Here is a 25,146-nt window from a genome sequence, read left to right on the forward strand (position 1 = left end):
CGACTAACACAACTAAATACAATTCACATTCACTTTGCTTTGGCATAAAGAGTACGGCGATCAAATGGGCCGCGGCGCTTTGAGGTGCCTGCACATGGAGCACACACGTTTCTTCCCGAGAGCAGGCTTGACCCTGCCCAGCCAGCTGAAGCCTCCAACACCTGGCATCGCCTGTGCAGGTCTCGACACGGCGCGCTCCGTAATACAAAAGCCAGGACCCAGCCCGCAAGGCCCGCATCCATATCAAGCGGGGTCACTCACAGCACCCTGCACCTCTTGTCGACTGTATGTCTTGTGCCTAACCGTTCCCGCATGCACAAAATCTCAGGATGCGCGACAGTGGTTAATGAAAAAGGTTACGCAGAATGTATTGCTTTCTTTTTTATAAAATTCATAAAAACATTTAATTTTAGTAAGCGTCGCATCACTGACATGAAGCGAGACATTTTAATTGTTAATATATGACGACTTTTTTCTCCAAAATGTCTAAGATCCCACAGAAGCTAGCAGGTCCTTCGTCAAAGCTTCCGCCTCTTCTTCCGGAACTGTTTATTGTCTATATCTTCCACCATGTCCGGTGGTTCGGGCACTACAAAGCCTTCCGTCAGCTTGTAATACACCACAGTGGAGTCAGAGGCCACAACCGCCAGCACCACGGAAGAGGGCGTGTCCTCGTCGTCTTCCACTTCCCGGGTCCGCATCATGATTCGACTTATTCTGAAAGCAGAGAAAAGGTAATGATTATAACTAGGCTCCAATGAAAGCTCAAACTAAACAGCAACAAAGGATTTTGTAAATGCCAAAGCACATAGCATTCTTGTTCCAAGCAATTAACATAACGCAACGGTTGCAACGTAAAGCTCTGACGCGGCCTTAGGGCATCATTAGCGTTACACATGCACTAACAAGACATACAAATACACCGCCTCCTTCCCTTTACCCTCCTGATGCCCCTCTCCTGTCCACTCACACGCCCTTCTCTCCCTACTGTACTAAAGAGACATTTCAACGTCGCTCTTTGTTTATTGCCCCAATTTTAATCGCCACTATTTTGACCCCCCCCTACCCACCAGACAAATCCCGGTTTCACAGCTGTGCAAAATGGGGTCCCTTTTCACCACTAGGTGTTTCCTAATCAATCAAGCAACAGTGATCAAAGCGCCTGCACATATGCCTGGTATGTATGCAAGAGACATTTCCATACCACTGTCAGCAGTGGTCGAAGTGGGCGGGAACGGCCCTCCTCTAGTTTTTGAAAAATGTTTTATTGTGCCTATACTTTTATATAAGAAAGAAACCGTTCTGAGGTGGTTCGTTTTAAAATAAAAGTGTAGAAAGAAGTTGAAACGTGCACTTCAGCGCACTGCACTGAACATTCCGTTTAGCAGCAGGTGTTTTTGTTTAGGGATTTGAGTTGAGCGTGGGATAGGGCGTGGCGATGGGGTTTGTGGGGAGCATGGACAGGCCAGCAGGGAACCTAGCCCCACTACTTCTTTTCATACACTTCGAACACCGACTGTCGGGACACTGGCATTCTGGCATGTGTCATAGCCAGAGCATTGGTGGTAGTTAGAACAGTCACCAGGGACCGGTCCTATGTTTGTAGCCCATAGCAGTCGGTTAACTAACAATGTTCTGCTATGGTCACTGAAGCAGGTTTCTGCTAAGAATTCAATGTCTATATATTCCAAATTATTATGGACATCAGCAGAATGCTTGTTGGCCGACCCGCCATTCAAGAAGCCATTGCACAGAGGAATAAAAAATAAAAAAAGGGATGTGGTGGAGATGGCATTTTTAGGCAAGGTAGTAGCTGGTTCAGCAGGAGCACGGGCTAGGGAGTGAGTGGCTTAAATTGCTAATCTAGCGCGTGCATGCTGTGGTGGATTACAGTGCATGGGAAAATGCTCTTTACGCAAACATCACGCATGAGCACCTGCTGGAGAACGCTAAGGAGGATGCAATCACATACACAATTCTCCCTAAACGAGTTCCTTATTACCACTCGTCTGCCCCTTTCCTCACACAGTGTGTCCTGCATTTGCATTTCAAGTCACTGCAAATAAATATAAATTGCATAAAAGAAACTCGTCATTTGCTGTATTTGAGGCATTTTATGAGCGATAAACTAAGGATCCCATTCAAGTGAATGCACATAACACTAGGCATTATAAAGCTAAACGGCTCCGTTGTTAAAGGCATTGGTAGTTAAGGAGAACAAGATATAAGGCATAACCCATACATTTACCCATTATCAAGTACAATCTTAATTTTGCATTTTGAGTAAATTGCAGATGGCCCATCAGGTATTCCGGTAATCCAACAGGGAATTAGCATAATCAAGATGGGAGTTTACAAGAGAGCCCACTGCCACTGTGTGAGTTGCTTGTGGGAGAAAAAGAAGGATCCAAATGCATAGACAGTAAAAGTAAGATCTAACAACGTCATTGACATGAAGAGTGAGTTTCATTTCAAATTTGTAACTTTCATGGACAAGATTGGTGGGGAGGTCAAACACGTTAGTTGCAGGGCATCTAACAGGGTCCTTTAAAATATGAGAGGGGCCCAGGAGCATAGTCTTTGTCTTAGAGTTGAAATTTGGTGTTTCTCAACCATAATTTGACCTCGGAGAGACACGGTTAAAGAAGAGTAAAATTCTCCTGAGGGCCGGAAACTTTCTAAAACAGTTGAAGATCATCAGCACATGCATGGAAATTGATTTGTCAAATTTCGAAATGATTGCCAACAAGGGAGAAACAAATATTAAATAGCTTTGGGGGGGGAGACGAGCCCTGTGGTACTCCACATGAAACTGGAGCAAAGGTTGAGGTAATGGGGCCAAGCTTAACGGCCTGAAGGCTATTCGAAAAGAAAGCCGCAAAACCATTCCTCAGTGGAACCCGACATGCACTGCAAGGTTGAAAGTCGGGACTACCATGTCCAGGTCGGAATCCAGATTGCAATAGATGAAGAATCTGATTCTCCTCAATAAAGATACCAGCACTTCTTCAACTTCTATGAGGAACTAAGGCCACCCTTTAAGATGCCTAATAATACACCTGAGCGTTTATCTTACACAGTAGAATTTGTACCTTTAACATTCACGCTGAATTAAATTAAATGAGTACCCGGCGAGAGTCAAGCAGAATGCAACACACATTCTGATTGGCTCTCGCCGGGTCATTACCCGGCCGAGAATCCTTCGATTCTCAGCTGGGACTCCAGCTGCCTTGTCCTCGGCAAGGGGATGCGGGGGGGGGGGCAGTGGCAGCCCCTCAGCCAATGAGGAGGCTTGAAGCGGGGCCATCCCCGCTCCGAGCCTCCCCACGGCTGAGAGGCTGCCTCCGCCCCCCGCTGGGGACTCGGGTAAGCACTTTATTTTTTTTCCCTTCCCTCCCTCCTCCCTACCCCACCCCACTTACCTTCTTGCTCCTGCGTCCCTGGTGGGGGACGATGGCAGCCTCCAGCAGTGTGGAGACTCCGCGCCTCCACACAGCTGGAGGCTTCCATCGTCCCCTGGCAGGGACGAAGGTACGTATTTTTTTATTTATTTTTTTCTACCCCCTTCCCCTCACACCCGCCCTCCCAAACCCACTTACCTTCTCCTTTTTTTTTTCGGGAGTGGATGCGCTGGGAACACTTGTGTTCCCAGCGTGTCCGCTCCCGAAGGCCGCCATGGAAAGAGAAAACGGACTCCCGTTTTCCCTTTCCCGGCGGCCATTTTCCTGGTCGTTTTTTTTTTTCTGTCCCGAAACGCCGCAGCTTTTCGGGACAGAAAAAAATGCTTTTAGTGCCCCGGTCACGCTTCGCTCGGGCCTATAACTATGGGCTCCGGGGCATTACCTGAGTCGGTAATGCCCCACCACTCGGGTCATATTGCTTAAGTAGCAATCTCCAGTCAAATGGCCCCCTGGACCTTACAAAATACCACTCATTTTTCTGTCAGTCATCGAGATTGGGTCAACGGTCCTTCTCCAGCTCTTTAATGCTGTGGTATCCGAGTCCATGGTTCCAATATCATGGACCAGAGCAGAAATCGTACCACATTATAAAAACGGTGGCTGGAAGGAGCCTGCAAATTACAGGCTCATATTGATGCTTGATCCAGCAGGGAAAATATATCCTAAGACAGTGCCATCCGACCTGACTGATTGGGTAACAGAGGCGCATGTCCTGAGCCACCTGCAGGCAGGCTTTCAAATAGGTTAAAGTACAGGGAACCAGGTATTTAGGCTCTTTGTGCTGGTCTAAACCTATGGTACTAAGTAAGACATTTTTATATGTAGCTATCATAGATCTTAAGACAGCCTTTGATGGAGCACCCAGAGTTAGACTCTGGGAAGCATTGAACGATGCGGGGGCCCCATCCAATATTCTCAAGGCTATTCAAATTCTATTGTTTTAAAATACTGCTAATGTTAGCTAGAGCCGCTCAGGTGATACTACCACATATTTTGATATCGAAACAGGCGTTAGACAAGGCTGCGTAAGAAACCTGAGGGTATTTTCAACCCTACTCCCTATGGACCCTCTATGCAGGTGGCCAGGGAAAGGCCATTGCTATTGGATCCTGAACCTGGGGGTGGACAAGCAAAGGAGGATCACCTGGGTGGAGGACCCTACGGGATTGGGAGTGAGGTATCTTTGGGTGAGACATGGTATCCATTCCCTCTTATCCTCAGAATAGTCAACCTGATCTTCCCCTGACCTTTATGGGTCCTTATAAATGTGTTCCACTTTTCGCCCCCTTGAAAATGCCTGGCAGTGCTGAGACAAGGAAGAGACAACTAGGAGCCATAAAGATTTCCTCCCATTCAAATACTGGGACGAGAAAGAGGCCCGAAGCTCAGGCACATCCCCTTAGTTGGTTTAATTATGGCCAGGCAAGTCAGGCAAGGCAAGCCCTTAACTTACACCTGCAGCCTATTAAATAAAGCTCAGGTGAATAAAAAGGGGAACTGCAAACAAGCATTAGAACAGAGGCAGAAGCTGAAGCAAGAAGCCCAGAGTGCAAGCTATGTGGGAAGAGAAGCCGAGAAGCCAACATGCCATCAGAAGTCCTGGGAATCCCGTCAGAAGGTGTATGTGGATCAGAGGTTCCCCAGCTGGGCAGGCGAGCAGCAGGCTCTGCACAAAGGCAAAGGCCCGCAGAACAGCCCGCAAGTGCATCGTGTAGCGCCCGGCTATTTGGCTGTCCCCTGGAAACCGAAAGCACCACAGAGGAGGAGCTGCAAAAACGGGGCAAGTGTCTGGGACACTCGCAACAACAGGAGCATTTTAAGAAGACCAAAAAATACTATAACGGTTGAATGAATGAAACCAAGCACGTTACTTATGCCGAATCCCGAGCTGAATTCAATATGAAATGAATGTGTGAAAAACCAGAGGTTGTTTCACAAACTAGTCCCTGTGGGATCCCGTACTCAGGTGGCCAGGGAAAGGCCATCTCCTTTGGAACCCGTCCCTGGGGGGTGGACAAGCTAGGGAGGATCACCTGGGTAGGGGATCCTTCGGGAGTGGGGGAGAAGCACCCAATGGTGAAACATGGTATCCCCCTTTTTCCACAACCCATTCAACCCCTATCCCTGCTTATTTTATCAGAAACTACAATTCCAATAATTCCTCCCCACTTTGTCATGACAAAAGGTCTAAACCAAGGAAGATGAGGAATGAGGTTAGAAGGATTACCTCCCCTGACTTGCATTGGCCCTGTCCCTGTAATGAGGTCAGACAGAGTCAGGCACGCAACTCTAACAATATACACTCGTCACTTATTAGCACTCCCTGTGAAGATAAAAGGTGGCATGCACAGACACTGAGCGAGGCTGGGTACGAGAAGGAACAGCTCTTCCGAGACTGATGTGAACCAGGCTGTGGAAGGTGAAAGGTCAGTGGAGAGGATCAAGAGAAAGCTAGGCAAGATTTCCATGCTTTTGGGAGACCGTGAGCATTTGTAGAACAAAGACGAGCGATCAGAGGAAAGAACCTCATGAGTTGCCAGAAAGCGACACGCGACCCTCCCAGATGAATGGCAGAGTTGGAGAGGAACGGAAGAGGCGCTGGTACCGGCCTTGAGCTGAAGGAAATAAAATTAACATAGCCAGTGAGTTATCGAAGGAAACAAAAGGTCAGGAAAGTGTCTGTACTTTGAAAGTTGAAGGTTGAGCGTGTGCTAATAAAACACGAATGAAGAGAACAATTGTTGAAAGACAAGGTTACAAAGTAGCAGAGTGGTCCTGCGAGTTGAAGTCACACATTCGAAAGTCTCTGTGAAATGTTTTGTTTTGTGTTAAAGATATTGCAAGCGGAAAGCATAGGAAACCACAACAAGGAAAGAAAGTTGAATACGCGGAAAGTGACATTTGTGAACTGTGAAATATGCCAAGACGGCAAAAGTAAAATAGTAAAATATAAGCACGTTTGAAAAAGGCAAAGAAGGCAAGTGGAAGCAAATAACTACAATATGAACTTTGAAACTAAAAGAGAATAGAAACTACAAGTACCAAGAGGTTTTGGTATTACACATGACCTTTTTGAAAAGGCCAAGAGAGCAGACTAAAGAGTGAGAATCCTAAGGACCAAGAAGTATTGGTACCACGAGATGATGTTGATTGTGTTGAAAAAGATGTTGAAGTGATCATGCAGGGGTCTATGTCTATTCCTTGCAGTCTTGAAAGTCTTCCACAGAGAAATGTGGGGAAGGGATCCCCCTGCCCCACGAAGGAGAGAGAGGCTCGAGCCCGGCAGACGGAAGCCTGTGCAGAACTGTAAGAAATGAACAATATTTGAACTAAGTATTGATGGAAAGGCGGGCAAACCCGAAAGAAGTAATAGAAACTACCAGAAAGTGAAGGACTAAGATTGTACTGTTCAACTGTACCAGTAAGCCAAAGTGTGCAAGACTGACAGAACTTTGTCATTCACTCATCCATTGTTTTTTTAGAGACTCTAGACCCTGTGGGATTGAACCTGGGGAAGGGAGTTGGTGCTGAAGCCATTCTGGCATTTCCTGTTGAAACACTATTTTTTTCATTTTTGGTATTCCCTTAATGCAGGTTATTCTAAGAAGGAGGGCAAGGTTAGGTTTTCTTAGTCTAGGCGTTTTTGTTTTGACCAGACTAACTTGGACGTAGTTGTTATTGTTTAATAGTCGAGATTACTCCCATTTTAGAGTTTGGGCCAGTTAGGAATTCTACCATCCAAATCAAAAAAGTGTAAACAAAGATTTTCGAAACTTGTATCCATTGTGTCCGTGTCTACTGCTCGATGGCATGCCTTCCTCACAAATGCTAGTAATGTAATACATTGAACAAACCAAAATACGTTACTTATATTGAATACCAAACTAAATGAAACTAATGAAAATAACTGCACGCATTGAATGAAACAAACAATGTTACTTATGTGAAACAAACAATATTATTGAATCACAGAACTGAATAAAACAAGTGAAAGTAACATAGCGTACTATATGAAATGAACCAAGTTGCTTCAATTGAATATCACATTGACTGAAAGTAGTGTAAGAAACTTAACTTGAATATCAGATTGAATGAATGGAATAAAAGCTACCTTTATCAGAAGCAAAGAGACATTGAATTCTATGAATGAAAATCTGATGAGCAGATTGACTATTTCTTTGAATACAACAAAATAAGATGAACACCATTGATGAACAATTAATTGAAATGTAATAAGAAAATTAAACTAAAGGCTTTAAGAAATCAAGGTGACAAAGTTGTGAAGGTGTGCTTTACGAAACTGTTTGGAGAATCACATCTTTAACTCTGAAAGAAGCCTGGAAGCGCTTGGTTGCGTGACCTGTAATGGGTGGACCGTGTGGTCTGAAACTGCACCTTGACCAGGGAACTTCTCTATGTTAACAAGGACGCTTGCTGCAGTGAAATTATGAAAGTCAGTGGTGATAAACATCAGACTTGTGGAATGGACCCCGAGTTATATAAGTTCATCTGAAAGGCAAAAGCCTCAAGGATACTTTCTTTACTTATGAACATTAAGCTTGGGGAAGAGAACCCTAAGTGTTGGTGTCCTGGAAATGATTTACCCTGGAACTGTGTTGAACTTGGGGAAGGGCACCTTTACCTTTATAAACTGTATTTCAGTGAACTAATTGACATTTGGGCGAAAAGGCTGACGAAAAAGCAAGAGTTAGTTATAGATGATGTCCCTACAATTTATTTGATCCTAGTTGTGAGGGCAAATAAAGGATTTGGACACAGGCAGATTTTCATGTTGATCTTACTGACGTTGATGCTCCTTAGTTTTTTTTAGGTAGGGAAGTCCCACCTTAGTATAGGGTAAATTAGGCCTTAATCCATCATGACATTTTCTTTAATGAAAGATTGTGCAATTTTGAATCTAGTGTCTGTCTCCTTCCATGACGCCAACCTCACAGCTGCCAATATTATTCTGTATTTATTTTAATAGAATAATTGACTTCATTCCTTTGATTCAGAGCACAAACATAGTGGTCTGACCATCAATTTTGGGAAGAGCAACGCCATGGTGTTTTATTCTCCCCACAAAAAAACACAACATAATTAACCCTAGATTATGTTATCTTAGAATAAGTACATCACTATGAATATAATACGGGTGGTAATGGGGTGCTTACTTTAGCAAAGACTATTTACAACATCAAAACCAAAGCTGCATCAATTTATAGTTCTCCAATTATGGCCATGGAGTAGAACCCCAAAGCTTAGATCACATAAAATAAATTCTTCAAACAGTCGTTACACCTTCCATCTAGCATGGATAATGTTCTAGTGTGGCTCAAATTAGATCAATATCCTATGCATGATGCTCTCTCTCTCAGACCTGTTTTATATTGGGTTAGATTGTGGTCATCACCAGCCCTGGGAAAGTATAAGGACTCTAAGTGACCATCTAGCACAGCATGGGGGTCGTGATCTACCATGGTGCATGCATGCAAAGAACAACCTTAGCACTCTGGGAATTTTGCATTTATAGCACAAGCCCACTAGTATTACCAAGGACATGAAGAATATACTAAAATCAGCTTACCATACCTACCTGAGGCATACGCTTCTTGGATACTGTAACAACCATACTTTGGACAGTTCTTGTATTCAATATAAATTACACTTCGAGTTTGAGATTTATTTAGATGAGATTACTCCTATGTATATGTGTACATTGTATCTGAAACCAAGGTTTGGTACCCGCCCATTTGCTTACAATTTACAGGCATGGAACTTATGTGTTTCCAATTTATGTCCTGCATGCTCCTTGGAGATCGAAACGGTTGAGCATTTTATTTAATTTTGCCCAGCTCAGCTGCAATCTAGATATGTTAAATCAATACTGAGGAGTATTCTGTAAGTCATTTGCAGGATGCACTTATGCTCTGTAAAATGACCAGCACAACGTAGCATTCGCCATTGTTGTATAGGGTTCGTCACAGAGGTAGATACATATTTCCACAATTGGGGGATTAGACATGCATGTAACTTAGTAGTTAGTTTTACCCTAGTCTTAAAAGAACTTTGTTTAGGGACTCAATGGTCTAAGGGAATCAGTATATGAAGCCGTTACACTCTTTGTATTGAGTATATGAGTCCCCCACTTCATAAGATAGGATACATGACTGGCATGTACTATAGAGCTCCCCTGCGGCCCAGTTTCACAGGCATTTCCATTTAAGGATCTACTGATAAGCCGAACAGTTTTAGAAGTCGTCATGCACATAGCACTTTAGAGTTTTTATGATCTAAGAGCCGCAATGTTTGAACCAACCCCACGTTTTTAACCATTTATTAGTCTAGTATGATTTGAATGTGAACTCCCTTAAGTTATTGCACTACTGGAGGGTTCTTAAATTTGAATGTGGTCATGGGGGAGATGAAGGGAAGTGGGGATTTATTAATGTTATTTTGCATTTTGAAATCTGTATTGTATATTTGTGCACGTTCAGTTTTATAATAATTGTTGAAATAAACAATGATGAATAAAGATACATAATTGTTGGGCCACTACCTTTTAAAGTAAAATTGAAGGGCAATGGTGCCCAAGGTACCCAGTGCCCAGCACTCGTTTGCCTAAAATTAAGTGTATTGTTACCGGCTGCAAGAAAATTGTTAAGTTGTGGGCGTATTGTACTTTTAAAGTATTTTAGCGATAATAAGGAATCCCTGCAACTGGCCGGTAGTTCCCCAGGGGGTTTCTTGAGGATAGGTGTAATAAGAGCTTTTTTAAGATCAGCTGGTACAAGGCCCTGTAGAAGGGGGAGGTTAAGCAGACGAGCAATCCATTTGATTAGACTTGAGGAATGAGCTTGTCCGACCAAGGATGGAAGCACCTCTGAACTGGATGGAGCAGGTTTGCGCTTAAGTAATAACCAAATGATCTCTTTCTCCAAACCTGATTTGATTTCAAACTTAGTTTCAGCCTGAACAACAGCAGCTAAGTCAGTTCATGGAGACTGCAATCTATCCTTTTGGAAACTTTCATAAATCTTGTGAAATTTAGCAAGAAATACAGTGTGCAACTCATTAGCTAGATTAACATTAGGTTCCAAATTCTGAAGTAAAGAAGTGGGGCTTGTAAACTATTTGACAACAGAATAATTTAGCAGATTTATTGGTTGCATAAAGAATATGATCATGAAGGAAAGATTACTTCACTTTCCCAATTGCTGATTTGTGCATAACAAGGACTTCCTGAACTTCCTTCAAATGAGAAGGATCTCTTGATTTCTATCAGATTTTCTCTTTCTTCCTGTATATTTGTTTGAGTAGTTTGTGCCACAGACAACCACAGATTGAGTTTTTCATGTGCTTGAAAGGGGAGAAGTGTAGCAGCATGGTAGATCAACATGAGAATCAGCATTACACTGCGATAAGGGTGATGTAAAATTGTCAGCCTTAATTTTAACAAGGCTTTATTTTTACCGTGAGGTCGGAGCTGAAGGTCAGCCTCTATTGGACAAGGAAAGACGTTTAATTAAGAAGAGCCTAATGTGGTGTTCACTTCAGGAAACAGATAGAGTTCCCACAAGAGATATATCCAAGTTTGTTGAGAAAACCAGGTCCAAGCAGTGACCACTATTATGAGAACAGAAATAGGCATAGGAAATAATATAACAATATAGTAACGGGTGATCAGGATAAATATTAAAATCCCCCAGAAGGAGGAGTCTGCCATGTATCAGGGTTGCAGAGCAGAGAAATCATCCAGGCTAGCGAGTAAAGTACTGGCAGGGCTCGGGAGCCTATAGATGAAAGTGTCCCTGATGGAATAGGCGCAAGACATTTTGAGGGGGAAAAAAAAAGCATAATTGGGATGAAATATCCCAGTGTGAGACATAACAGAATATTTAACTTTTAATAGTACGACACCACCACCCCAACGGATTTGTCTGTTAGCACATTTTTTCAAATGGCCATCCAAGACTAGCACCTGGATAGTGCTACGCCAATCATCATTGAGACAGGTTTTGGTTCTAAATATAATATCTAAAAAGGTGTTCATTAATACAATCAGAAATAGTCAACCCATTGCTCACTGCAGACCTAGCATTGAGCATTGTGCAGTGAAAAACATCTTGACTAATAGACAGGGTAGGAGTGAAGGGCTGATGAATTTGGTGAACCCAAATTGTATTCAAGGCCCTCATAGTGATGGAGCGCGAGTTGTTATTATATAAAATAAGCATATCTGTGGGTTTTTGTAAACATGCCATAATGGACGACCAAAAAAGGGAGACAAGACATTTTCAAGAGAGGCTCACCATACTAGAGGATGCAGAACACAAAGAAAAAGACCTTACTGATGGACCAGACAACTAAAGGAAGAGAAGAGCAGCAGGGCATGCTAAACGCTGATCACGGTGAACAGTTTTTGATGGCTCTTCCCCGGCAGGGAAATGGGCTGATGATCGTAACAGGGCAGGAAATATCAGTTTAACCAGGCTCAAAGAGGAAGAAAGGACCAAGAGTTACAGCGCAACACACGGACCATTTAACTATCCTGTACAGGCCTAAACGGGAAGCACCGACGAGAGCCTTTGCAGGCCTGCAAAGCAGGAAACGGACAAGTGCAGGAGCGCCGTTCAGAAAGTATAGATGGGAAGGAACAAGTTACTTACCTGTAACTGTTGTTCTCCAGCATGGGTCTTGCATGGATTCACATGCTCATGAATATTCCGTCGTCTGGCCGGGAATCCTCTGTAAAAACTTACAAACTTTATTTCTCCTGTAAACCAATCACGGTCCTCTGGGCCATACTGCCCCCATCCAATGACATTCCTCTCCCTAAGCAGCCATCTTCAGAATTGGTATGCCCGTAAAGGGGAAGTAAAACCAAGAAGAGCCACAGAGGGGTCGGAGGGAGGGTTTGCATGTGAATCCATGCCAAACCCATGCTGGAGAACAATAGTTACAGGTAAGTAACTTGTTCCTTCTCCAGCATGGTGTCTGGCATGGATTCACATGCTCATGAATAACGAATACATAGCAGTACAACATTACACAACCACGGTAGGTGGCAAGGCTTAACAGAAGCAATTAACTCTTACGTCTGGAACAGACTCACCTCAAGCAAACCGGTTGCGTAGCATTGCTTGGCTGACTCTGGACTCCTCCCTGGAATCCCTGTCGACGCAGTAGAACTTCGTGAAGGTGTGCGTGGACCTCCAAGTAGCAGTCGTGCATATGTTCAGCAGGAGCACACCAGACAGGAACGCTGCCGTCGCAGCGATCGCTCTGGTGGAATGGGGGCTCGGACGGCCGGGCCGTGGTCAATTTGCCAACCGATGACAGTGCGTGATGCAGCCGGAGAGCCACCTTGAGATCGAAGCCTTGGATAAGGCCTTCCCATGGTACACAGGACCAAAATTCACAAACAGTTGAGAAGGTTGAGAAGTTTTACGAAAAAAAACTCTATGTGCGTGTCATGTAGAACTTCAAGGCACGAGCAACGTCCAGCGATTGCAAGCCCCTTTCAGTCGGTGATGAAGGCTTCAGGAAAAACACAGGTAACACCAAAGGCTCGTTGAGGTTGAACCTTCAGCGTGAAAGAGGGGTGTGTCCGAAGCACCATCCTCGATTCGTGGAAATCAGATACGGCTGCTTGAAGGACAGGGCCTGGATCTCACCCACAAGGAAAGCCGTTTCCCACAAGAGGAACTTGAGTGGGGCCTGATGCATTTTATTTTTTGGAACAATTTTTATTATTTTAAACAAACAACACTCCAAACATTACAACCATTTAGGACGTTCGTGATCAATATTAAAAACATTACATTATAAAATGCTCTCTTCCATCCCCCCCCTCTCTCCCCATTAACTCGAGCCATCATATCCGTGCCATCCACCTGAGCACCTTCAGGTGTCACACCTATCAACGCATTCAAGTCTTCTGTTTCGTGTGTGGCCTGGTGGGGGTTTACCATCGATGTCACCAATTGCGTCCAGGCTATCAGGGGACCCACCTCTTCTTCCCCACCTCTAGTGACTGCTTCATACCAGGCCGCAGTTTCTGCCTCAACCCATTTCAGGAGGTCTGCCCACCACATCTCTACTCTAGGCCGGTGGGCCGCTTTCCAGCACATTGCGGTTCTGCGCTTGGCCAAGATATAGGCCAGGTCCTTCATCTTGCTAATATGCTTTAGATTACGTGGCCTAGGAAAGCTCCCAAGCATACATGCCCAAGCAGACCCCACATCAAGCGCCACCCCACTGCTGGCCATTCTCGTTTTCAGTTCTACCCAGAATCTTTTCACTTCCGGGCAGGCCCAGAACATATGCAGCAGCCCAGCCTCCTCCTCCCCGCACCTGGGGCATTTTTGTATAGCTGAGCCACCCAACCTGGCTATTCTACCGGGGGTCAAATATGCTCTGTGAGTGACATAGTTGGATCTGCTGGAGTCTCGCATTCCGGGACACCTTCTTGTGGTACCTTTGGGCTCTATCCGACATGGGTTCCCCCACCTCCTCCTCCCAGTCATACCTCACTTGAATCAGCTCCTTCCCCGCCTTCGTGCTCAGTAGCTCATATATCCAAGATATTTCATGCCCGCCCTCCGAGACATTGTACATCATTTCTATGGTGGCATCAGGTTCTTCTGCAAGTACTGTTTCGGGCCACCTTTCCCTCACCCGTATCATAATCCTGGAGTAAGATATTGGCCATTATGCACCCGGGTCTCCTCAATTAATCTCTGAAATCCTAATGCCTCCCCCTCCTCCCATATATCTCCAAGGGTGGCCAGGCCCACGGGTTCCCAGTATCTGCAGACCCCTTTAATCAGTTGTGAGTCTCCCCCACATAACACCACCAACGGGACCTGCTGAGAGAGCGGGTCCGGGTCACCTACAGTTGGCCATGCTCTATGCCAGACCTCCCAGCCCAGCACCAACAGTCTCCCCATCTCCGCCACTTTCGTTTTGTGCAGCCACACTGTCTCTTTTAGGAAGTATGGGGCAGACTCACCCTGCAGAAGCCTGGCTTCCGCTGATTCATCTTCGGACAACCACCTAGCTACATATAGCAGCTGTCCCGCCAGGTAATACAATTCAAAGTTCGGCAGGTTTATACCCCCCCTTGTCACACGGGTTTTGTAATTTCCAGAGGGCCACCCTGTTCCTAGAATTGTGCCATATGAAGCCCCTGCACAGGCCATGAAGTCTGACAAAGAACCGTTTGGGATCAAGTATGGGCCATTTACAAAAAAGTGTAGCAGTCTGGGCAAAACCACCATCTTGAGCAAAGCTGCTCTTCCCATCATGGCGAGGGGCAATCTGGACCAAAACACCATGCTATTTTTGATACCTGCGACTGCTTTCTTCGTGTTGTATTTGTGCTCTACCTCTATCTTGTGGTATATGTTTATGCCTAGGTATCAAAATGTCTCGGTCTGCCAGGGTATCTGCAGAATGGGCAGTCTTTCTAGTGGAATATTCTTGTATCTCCCCAGGGGGAACACGCTAGACTTCCCCGGGTTCACAGATATGCCCGAGAGGGTGGTGTAGCGTTCCATTACCTCCAACACATTGTAGGTTCTCTTCCGGGAAGCGCAGGTAGAGAAGCATCATCGGCATACAGTGATATCAAGTGTGTGCTTCCTGCCGTACGAATCCCCACCTCACCATATTGTTGCCTAAGGCAAATTGTCAACGGCTCCAACGCAAGAATATATAACATAGGTGACCAGGGGCATCCCTGTCTGGTCCCCCTACTGAGTCGCCATTTATCTGAGATTATGGTGCCGGTTTTTACCCCTGCAATCGGGGAGCTGTAGAACATCTTGACCCATCTCGTGTACCCCGGCCCTATCCCGAACCCTTTCAGGGTCGCCATCAACTTTCTCTGTTTGATCAATAATATGATGTAGCTTCCTGTGATTGTCCGTGATGTTTCTGCCGGGGACATAGCCTGTTTGGTCCGGGTGTACCAATTTGCCAATTACTCGCTTTGGCCTGATGCATAGGCTCTAAGGGGGCCCCCCATGAGCCTTGTCAGCGCCATGTTGAGTTTCCAGGGCAGGAGCCTTAACCCGCGGGAAAGATGGAAACAGTCCTTTGAGGAACTCTTTGACGAGCCAATGAGACCAAAGTGAAGATTTACCTGGAGACCTGGTGCAGTAGGAGATAGCCGCCAGATGTACCTTGATGGTGGCGTGCGCCAGTCTGGCCTTGGCCAAGGATAGCAAGTATGGAAGAATCTGCGGTAGCACTTCAAAGTCTGCGACTCCCTGGTCTTGGCAAGGACCTCCTTGCAGTCCGCCGGCAACTCATATCCTCCGAACTCTAGGGCTGCAAGAGCCAAGGTTCAGTGATCCTTGGTCGTGGTGAAGGATTGCGCCTCCTCCTCTGGTGAGAAGATCCAGAACCACTGGCAACTTGACTGGCAGCGACGCTGCCGATGAGCTGATAAGGCCCGGATACCAAATCTGCCTCGGCCATGCTGGGGCGATGAGTATCATCCTGCATTGGCACTGTCTGAGTGCACTGATGACTCGTAGCAGGAGAGGCAACGGACCAAACGCGTACAGCAACAGCCTTCCCACAGGAAGGAGAACCACCCCCCCAGGGTCCTCGGTTGGGGGAATCTGCTGGCAAACTTCTGGCATTTGGAGGTCGCCACCATCGCAAACAGATCTATCTGGGGCCGGCCCCACTTGACGAAGATGCAGTCCACTTGGTCCTGCCAAAGTTCCCATTTGTGGCAGGTATGCAATTCCCTGCTGAGGGAGTCTGTAATGGTGTTCTTGGCTCCCGCCAGGTGAAGAGGAACGAGGAACATCCCTGTCGAACGGCCCAATGGATAGCCTTCTCCAGCAGCCACAGTCCTCTGGCATGCAGGCGTCCGGTGTGGGCTCCCCAGCCCTCCAGGGAAGTGTCTGTGGTGACCGTCTCCTGGTGTGGGGCGGGGGTGGTTTGAAACACTGTGCCTCAGGCAATGTGAGTTAATGCCCCACCACCCTAACGCCCGACAGAACACCCCGTTGGGCGGGATCTTGTCCGAGAAGCTTCCGGACACCTGTATCCAACAAGCATCCAGAAACTCCTGAAGAGGTTGCATCTGTAACCTGCAGAGCTGGATAAGGTAGATGCAAGACAACATCATGCCGAGCAGCGACTTGATGGTCCGCACCATGGCGGTCTTCATTGACAATAGTCATTGCACTTTCCCCTGAATGGCCGCTACCCACTCCTCCGAGGGTGATGCCAGGCAGGAGAGTGTGTTGAGTTTGGCTCCTAGGAACAGCGCATTGTGCGATGTTGTCAAGCAGGACTTTGGATAATCGATAGTGGTTCCCAGATCCATCAGCAGCTGGACGGTCGTCTCTGTGTGTCCGACGGCTAACTCTCGCGAGCGGGCTTGGATGAGCCAGTCGTCGAGGTACAGGTACATGTGTATGCCCCGTAGACGCAGATGGGCCGCCACCGGTGCCGTGCACTTTGTGAACACCCTGGGGACCGAAAGGAAGGGCCTTGAACTGGTAGCGCCATCCTTGCACTACAAAGCATAGAAACGTAGTGTTTTTTGTGAATGGGGACGTGGAAGTAGGTGTCCTCCAGGTCCATCAAGAAGTCTTCCTTTTCCAGTTGGCCGAGCACATGCTGCAACATGACCATCCTGAACTTTTGGGACTTCATAGGTCGTCATAGGTCTAGAATAGACCTCCAGCCCCCGGTCTTCTTTTTGACAAAAAAGTATCTGGAATAGACGCTGGAGCCACGCAGTCGTTGGGGAACTAGCTCCATCACCCCTTTTCGTAGCATGTCCCGCACCTCCTCCAAGAGCTGAGGGATGTGCTGCTGTTGCCAGGCCACCGGAGGGATCCCCAGACAGCTGTGCTGAAACTCCAGGGTATGTCTTTGGGCGAGAGCATCCAGCACCCATCTGCCAGTGGTGATCTTTTCCCCACTCGCTCAAGAATCCCATCAGCTGGCCTCCCACCAGGGTGCACGGGCGGGGGCCCCAACGTCCTGACCTGGTTCAGGCCTGCTTCGGCGCCAGCATCCTATCTTGTCGGTGACGTCAGCGCCGACCTCCTCCAACGTAGGCCTGGGAACGCCCGCCATAGGCTTGCTGAGTCGTGGACCTGGAAGGCTGACGGTACGACGAGGAAAAACCTTTTGATGACCCGCACGACTTCCCTCTGGAGGAGCGAAAGGAAGAGAGGTGCTGCTGGAGCATACCCAGGTAACGGGCCGTCTCCGTATCTGCCTTGATGGCCTGTAGGGACTCGTCGACAACTTTCCCAAAAAGGTTATCTCTGTTGAAAAAGGCATGTCCAGTACCCTCACCTGGACCTTCTGGCGGAAATTTGTGGCCTTCACCCAGGCTTGATGACGAAGGCAGGCAGACACCGTTCCCCATCTGCCAGAACCCAGTGTCAGCAATGTCCAATGCAACCATGATGGCGTGATCCGACGCTACCTCTCCCTCCTGGAAGAGTGATCGCCTCCATCCTCTTGTCGGGGAGGAACTTCAGAATCGGGGCTAGCTTGTATCACAGCTCCCTGTCGTACCTGGCTAGGATCGCCAGTGCATTGGCTGCCTTCATGGTGGACATCGCAGTGTAAATGACCTTCCTTCCCATGGCGCCCATCTTCTTCCCCTCGCTATCCAGAGGGACTGAAGCCGACTAGGACGGTTTAGCAAACAGTTTCCTCGCGGCCACCGAAACCACTGAATCTGGCGATTGTCGTGACCTCAGGCACTTGGGTGCGGATTCAGGCAACCAGTACTACTTCTCCAGCCTATCCTGTTTGGCCAGAGCAGTGCAAGGGTTCTTCAAGAGGGCAATACCCTCCTCCCACACGTCGTCCAGAAGGGGCACCGCCATGATAGTCTTCCTCTTGGCCTCACAGGAAACCCTCCTTCTTGGTTTCCTCGGGAACAAGCTGGAAAAGCTCAGAGGCTCTGGTGACCATAGAATGGAACCCCCACCTTGTCTGGTGGGGATGCCCTCGGCAGCGGAGAGCAAACGCCCGCTGCAACGATATCGCCATCGCCGTCTGTCGTCACTGTGGCCGTATCTGTCCCTGAGTCCACTGCGGGAGAGGGCGACTGACGCGGATGTGGGGGCTGAAATGGGGTAATCAGATGACGCTTCCTCTTTACCGGATGCTGATCAGGGGTCTGGGGCGGGCTGTAGGAACCAGGCCCTGCAGCATCCTCTTCTGGATCTCCAACACCAAAGTGTGTAGGGTTGACAGGACGTCCAGAAAAAACACACCTCGGCTGAGCTGGCATGATTGGAACACTGGGTCCTGCGCCGCCGGTGTCGCCATACTCCTCCACATCCTCGTGGACCGTGTGTAAGGACTCCAAGTCCTAGTCGTCTGTGGATGAAACTTCCATGGCCGGGACACAGTCTGGGGCTGAGGTGGGGCCTCCTTACCCCCCCTCCCCCTTTTTCACCCAGAGGGATTGGAGCCGGGCTCAGACGGCATCCTCTTCTCCAGCGTGCCAGCAGACTTCACCAAAGTCACTGCAGTGGCTTCTCGTTTGAGGTAGGGACACCTTCAGCGCTGTGGGGACTTCCCTTACGGGGTCAACCCCTTTCGCCTTCGTGAGAGCAGCCGCCACCAGCTCTATCGTCGAGAACTTTGTCTGAGCAGATTGGGCTTTCTTGGGCAGTTCGGCTGTCTTCTCCTCCATCCCTGGCTTCTCTGGCTTCTACCGCAGCTTAGCCGGGTTGGACAATTTTCTCTTCAAGGAGGAACCCAATTTCTGGCTGGCAATTGATGCGGATGGAGATGTCGATCGCACCCTGTCCATCGCGGGACCCGCTTGCACGGCGACCCCAGTGGCCCGGACTTGCGGTGCTTAGCCTCGTCTTGGGCCCCCACAGATGAGGCACCCTCAAAGGACTTAGAAGCCTGCTTCTCGGACCGGCCGGTCCTGGGTGAGGCATGACCCTGCTCGGAGCACGATGTAGAGGCATTAGCGTTCCGGCACGCCGCCAGTCTACTGTGCCTATGCTTTGTCGTCTTCTTGGAGAAGCCGAGGCAGATCTCACAATTTCCTTACATGTGGTCCAGATGAAGACAGTAGAGGCATTGCAAGTGTTAGTCTTCCACAAACACGTTCCGTAACCCGCAATTGGTGCAGGGCTTGAAAAGGGATCTTCCTTCTCCTCTGTCATGGTCAGATGGCTCAAAGAAGGCCCAATGGCCTTCTGGAAACTTTGATGATCTTTGCCCTTGAGGGGTGCTGAAATTCACTGACAATGGATCCCCGCTGTCAGCAGATAGAGAGAAGAGCACACAGGCTCTTTCAGAACAAAACGAACAAGTTACTTACCAACTGGTAACGTTCTTTCGATTTGCTGTTCCTCCAACGTATTCCTCATCTTAGATGTATTCCATCTAGCTTTGCTGCTCTTCGGAAATTTTTTCGCCAGAGGGTGCCGTGCGTTGATGTCCTCGAGTCGATGGTCCCTCGAAGGTCTCCGTCGAGGGTGACGTCATCGGGTGTATAAGTAGCACGCGCGGCGCCCGTTGGCCTCAGTTCTGTTTTTCCCCTTTTTTATGTTTGATTTTATACTGTGTAGATTGTGCCGGCAGACAGGTATGAGCCTTGCGAGATTTGAGATGGCAATAACCCGGAAAATCTACAGAGGGGTAGGCTGGGAGGGTGATGAGGAATACGTTAGAGGAACATCCAATCAAAAGAACGTTACCAGTTGGTAAGTAACTTGTTCTTCGAGTGGATTGTGTCCTCCAACGTATTCCTCATCTTAGGTAGACTCCAAAAGCAGTATGGACAATTCCTCTGGAGGAGGGGGTAGATTTTTCGATACTCTTAGATGGCCGAGTATAGTACTGCTTTTCCAAAAGTTAGCTCCCTAGACTGGGAAGCATCCAGGTTATAGAATTTTGAGAAGGTGTGTAGCGAAGACCAAGTTGCTGCTTTGCAAATGGATCTTATTGGAACACCTCTTTGAAGGGCCGTGGAGGAGGCGATGCCTCTGGTGGAATGAGCCCTTAACCCTTCCGGAGGGTCTTTTTGAGCTAGTCTGTAGCATTCTGAAATGCAAAGTACTATCCAGCGTGAAATTGTCTGTTTTGTCACCGATTGACCCAGTTTCCTTCCTGTGTAACCTATAAACAGCTGGTTGTCCACTCTAAGTCTGGAAAGTCTAGAGATGTAAAAGCTTAAAGCTCTTTTTGGATCCAACCTGTGTAATCTTTCCTCCTCCTTCGAAGGATGGGGTGGAGGATAGAATGCGGGTAAAACAATTTTCTGACTGAAATGAAAATCAGATATTACTTTCGGTAAAAATGATGGTTTTACCCTCAACACAACTCTGTCCTTATGGAACACAGTATAGGGTGGCCCAGAAGACAGTGCCTGCAATTCGCTCCCTCTTCTTGCTGATGTTAGAGCAACCAAGAAGGCTGTTTTCCACGTTAGTAATCTTAATGGACACGTGTGCATAGGCTTAAAAGGAGCACACATTAAGAATTTTAGGACTAAATTTAGATCCCAGATCGGTACTTGAAATGGGTGAGGAGGAAACACATTAGTGAGTCCTTAAAAACTGTATTATCAAAGGAATTTTGAAGTAGGAGCATTCTTCCGAAGAGCGCTTGAAAATGGAAAGCGCTGCAAGGTAACCTTTTATTGTTCCGATATTCAGACCTCTATGTACTAGGGTCAGAAGGAAAGATAATATTTCCAGAATAGAACATAGAAAAGGATCGACATTCTTTTCTCTGCACCAGTTGCAAAACTTTTTCCAATGGCAAGGGTATAGAGACTTTGTTGCTGGCCTTCTTGCCGAAAGCAACACCTCCATAACGTCATCTGGAAGGTTCCAATCCCTGTATCTCAGCCTTTCAGATACCAAGCATGAAGGTTGAGCGTTTTGACCTCTGGATGGAGAACCTGACCCTCCATTTGAGAGAGAAGGTTCTCTCTCTGAGGAAGACGTACTGGAGGACAGATGGACATGTCTAGAAGGTCCGGGTACCACGTTCTCTTGGCCCAATCCATGGCAATTAGGATCATGCGGCTCCGAAACCTTCTCAGCCTCCTGATGACCTGAGGAATGACGCGAATCGGAGGGAACGCGTACAATAGTGGGAAATTCCACTCCACCACGAACGCGTCCCCCAGGGCTCTTCTCGGGGGAAATTCCCTTGAGCAATACCTTTCGCATTTTCAGTTGATTTCGGTTGCAAACAGGTCTACTTGAGGGGTTCCCCAAAGGGCGAAGATCTCTTGAATGACTTCCTGAGTCAGTTCCCATTCGTGGGATACCGTGCTCTGCCTGCTCAGAGCATCTGCCGTCATATTCTCTTCCCTGGCTAGATGAATTGCCGTTAAAGAGATTCCTTCCTGAATTGCCCAATACTAGAGCTGCATTGCCTCTCTGCACAGGAGGTAGTGACCCCACACCTCCTCTTTGGTTTAGATAATGCATGGCCACCGTATTGTCCGTCATTATCAGGACATTCTTTCCCCTGACAGATGGCAGGAAGGCCTTCAGCGCTAGTCTGATCGCCCTCAGCTCTAAAAGGTTGATATGTAGTTTGGACTCCGATGGAGACCAACGACCGTCGATTGTCAAATCGTTGGCATGAGCTCCCCACCCCATGAGCGAGGCATCCATCACTACTGTGATCTCCGGCCATGGTTGCCAAAAAGGTTCTCCTTTTAGGATGTTCTCTGTACAGGTCCACCATAAAAGGTCTTGTCTGACCCTGTTCGGAATCTGAAGAAGATCCATCATTTGACACGAAAATTGAGACCACTGAGTCTTTAGAGCCCATTGGAGGGATCTCATCCTCAAGCGTGCCTCTAGCACCAGGAAGATGCAGGATGCCATGAGGCCGAGCAACCTTAAAAAGTCATAAACCTGGAGATTTTGGGCATTTTGAAATTTGTAAACCATCTGAAGAATATCTTGAGCCCTCGACTTGGGAGGCGAGCTCTTTCCCAAGGGCGTGTCTAATACAGGTCCTATGTACTGAAGCTGTTGGGAAGGTGTCATCTGTGACTTCTTGAAATTGAGGGAGAAGCCCAGTTTGTGGAGGAAGTGCCAGGTGATTTTCAGATGATCCAGTGCTTGCTCGGCAGAACGTGCTCTGATCAGCCAATGATTCCCCCCTCTCCTGAGGTGTGCTGCCACCACTACCATTAATTTGGTGAAGACCCTCGGGGCGGAGGTCAACCCGAATGGCAGGACTCGAAACTGATAATGTGAGTCGCCAACTACGAACCTCAGGTATTTTCTGTGTTTGAGATGAATCGGCACATGAAAATAAGCATCCTGGAGGTCCAATGACACCAACCAGTCCTGAAGTTGAAGGGCCTGAAGGATCTGAGAAAGGGTAACCATCTTGAACTTGTCCTTTGTTCAAGTTTCTTAAGTCCAAGATGGGTCTCAATCCTCCGTCCTTTTTGGGGATCAAAAAATACGGGGAGTACCATCCCTTGTTCCTCTCTGCTGCAGGTACTGGTTCTATAGCACCTTTCTCCAGCAGGGTTCCTGCTGTAGGAGCAGGTTTGAAGACTTCAACGGGTGTCTCCCTGGTGGATCGCTTTGAGGTTGCATTAGAAAAGGAAGGCAGTAACCTTGGGCTATTCTTTCTAGCGCCCAAACATCTGAAGTAATGGCTCGCCATTCTTGCAGATGCTGCGACAGCCTGCCCCCTACCGGTGTTTTGTGATGCAAGTCCTCAAAGCGGTTTTCTGGCGGATGTTGCAGCCGCTGATGGCAGAGAGGCTGGAGCTGGTTTAGCACGTTTTCCTCGTCCACCACGGGTGGCCTTTTTCTGGCCATTCCTCTTGCCTTTCCATATGAGGTGTAGTAACGATAGAAGCGTCCCCTCCATGACTGTCCTTGCGCACGAAAAGGCTGAGGTAGCCTAATAGCAGCTCCTAAGGATTTGGCTATTGAAACATAGGGGTGGCGTCCTGCCACATAAATTCAAAACAATTTCCCTCTGCATTTATATATGCTGCAAAGGTTATGTCATTTAGCATGCTAAGTATCAAAGAAACTGTATACTCATATTAAACAAAAGTATGAATACAGAAGAAAGTCAATGGGGACTGTTAGCTTATTTATTTAGCTGATGTCAGAACATGGGTTCAATTTCCCATGGTATTTAATAGTTTTTTTGAACAACACCTGCCTAGTGATTGGCAGACATATTAAGAAACAGAACAAAACATAAGGCAAAATGGAGACTCAATTCAAGTTATTCATACATGGTCATAAGTTTGCTAATGCATATACATAAGAGCAGAGCAGTTCTCCAGCAATTATGATCACATAACACATAAAACATGAAATTGTAAATAGTGAACCCGAGTAAGTCTTCACAGATACATCCTAATAGTTGTTTCCAAGGTGGGCTGGATATTTGGGAGGTAACCAAGTCTTTGGTCAAGAAATGGCTCAAAAAAGACAATTCAAGGTGTCCCTATTATATTTGGCAGCTGTTTTTGAGGTCTGCAACCTCTCAAGGCTCTTGTCAGCCTTGTTGCCAAAAAGGTGAGACCCGTCAAAAGGCATGTTCAGAAGGCAGATCTGTACGTCCGGTGCGAAACCCGACTTCCGTAACCACGCATATCTGCACATTACTGCGCTAGTGCCCATGGACCTGCTTACACTATCCGCAGTGTCCAATCCAGATTGAAGGGATTCCTGCATGGCTTCCTTTCCATATCTAACGATAGCTAGGAACCCTTCCCTTTCTTCCCCTTCTGGTATGTGCTCCGCTGCCATTGCAATGCACTCCCAAAGAGTGTACGAAAATTTTGCCAAGGCACATGTGGAGTTGGCAGATTTTAATGCCATGCTCCCGGCTGAAAATACCTTCCGTGCCCAACCATCCACATGCTTATCGTCCCTGTCTGGAGGGGTAGACGGGTATGCAAGTTTGTTAGAAGCTGTGGCTGCCTGTATGACCAGACTCTCGGGAGTTGGGTGTTTGGACAGATAGCCGGGGTCGCTACTGGCTGGGCGGTATTTTGGAGGTGAGGAATTTATTTACCGGAGGAATAGAATCCGGAGTTTCCCAATTCTTGGCCACCGTATTTTGCAGGGCTACATGAAAGGGTAGTACTGAGTCTTCGGTGGGACCATGGTCCAATATATCTGTTAAATCATGCTGGATGAATTGGGCTGATGGTCTAGCCCATCCTAAGTAATCTACTACCTTTTCCATTAATGGACAGTATGATGGACTGGCATGCTCTCCTGGTTCTGGTCTGCCAAAGTCGTTTTCAGGAGATGTGTCAATGCCACTTGCATTGTGTAATGATTCCACCAAGTCCCTCATTCTGCTTTCTTCTGATATCAAGCATTCTGGGAATTTGGGGTGCCATATTCCAGCCCAAAAGGTAAATTCTTCTCATCAGATCTCTCCTGTTCCTCAAAAATTGAGGTCAGGGATTTGAAAAACTCCTTTCTGGGGAGAGGCTTGAAAATCTTCTCTGGAAGAGGAGGAGGAAGAGGTCTAGTACCTGGCTCTGAGGACAATACCGGTTTTGTAACCTTATCCTTCTCTTTTTCTGGCTTCCCTGGCTTGGCTGGAGCCTTTGGCACCGAGGGTTTCGGCGGCGACGTCGATAACGGCGTCAACGACACTGTGGTCGTCGACAGGGTCTGCTTTGAGGGCGTCGAGGCGA

General features: G+C 47.3%; 1 protein-coding gene across 1 annotated transcript in view; it reads right to left on the reverse strand.

Moving 5' to 3' along the window:
- Positions 1-368: 368 nt before the first annotated feature.
- TSEN15 (tRNA splicing endonuclease subunit 15) overlaps positions 369-25,146 on the reverse strand; it is a 265,143-nt gene continuing 240,365 nt past the window's right edge. The window contains exon 4 of the mRNA XM_069641071.1: positions 369-717. Within this exon, the coding sequence (XP_069497172.1) occupies positions 519-717 (199 nt within the window). The 3' untranslated portion in view covers positions 369-518. The remainder of the gene's footprint in view (positions 718-25,146) is intronic.

Source organism: Ambystoma mexicanum, chromosome 1q (genome assembly GCF_040938575.1).
Source record: "Ambystoma mexicanum isolate Mex_15411 chromosome 1q, UKY_AmexF1_1, whole genome shotgun sequence".
In the NCBI taxonomy this organism is placed as follows: Eukaryota; Metazoa; Chordata; class Amphibia; order Caudata; family Ambystomatidae; genus Ambystoma; species Ambystoma mexicanum.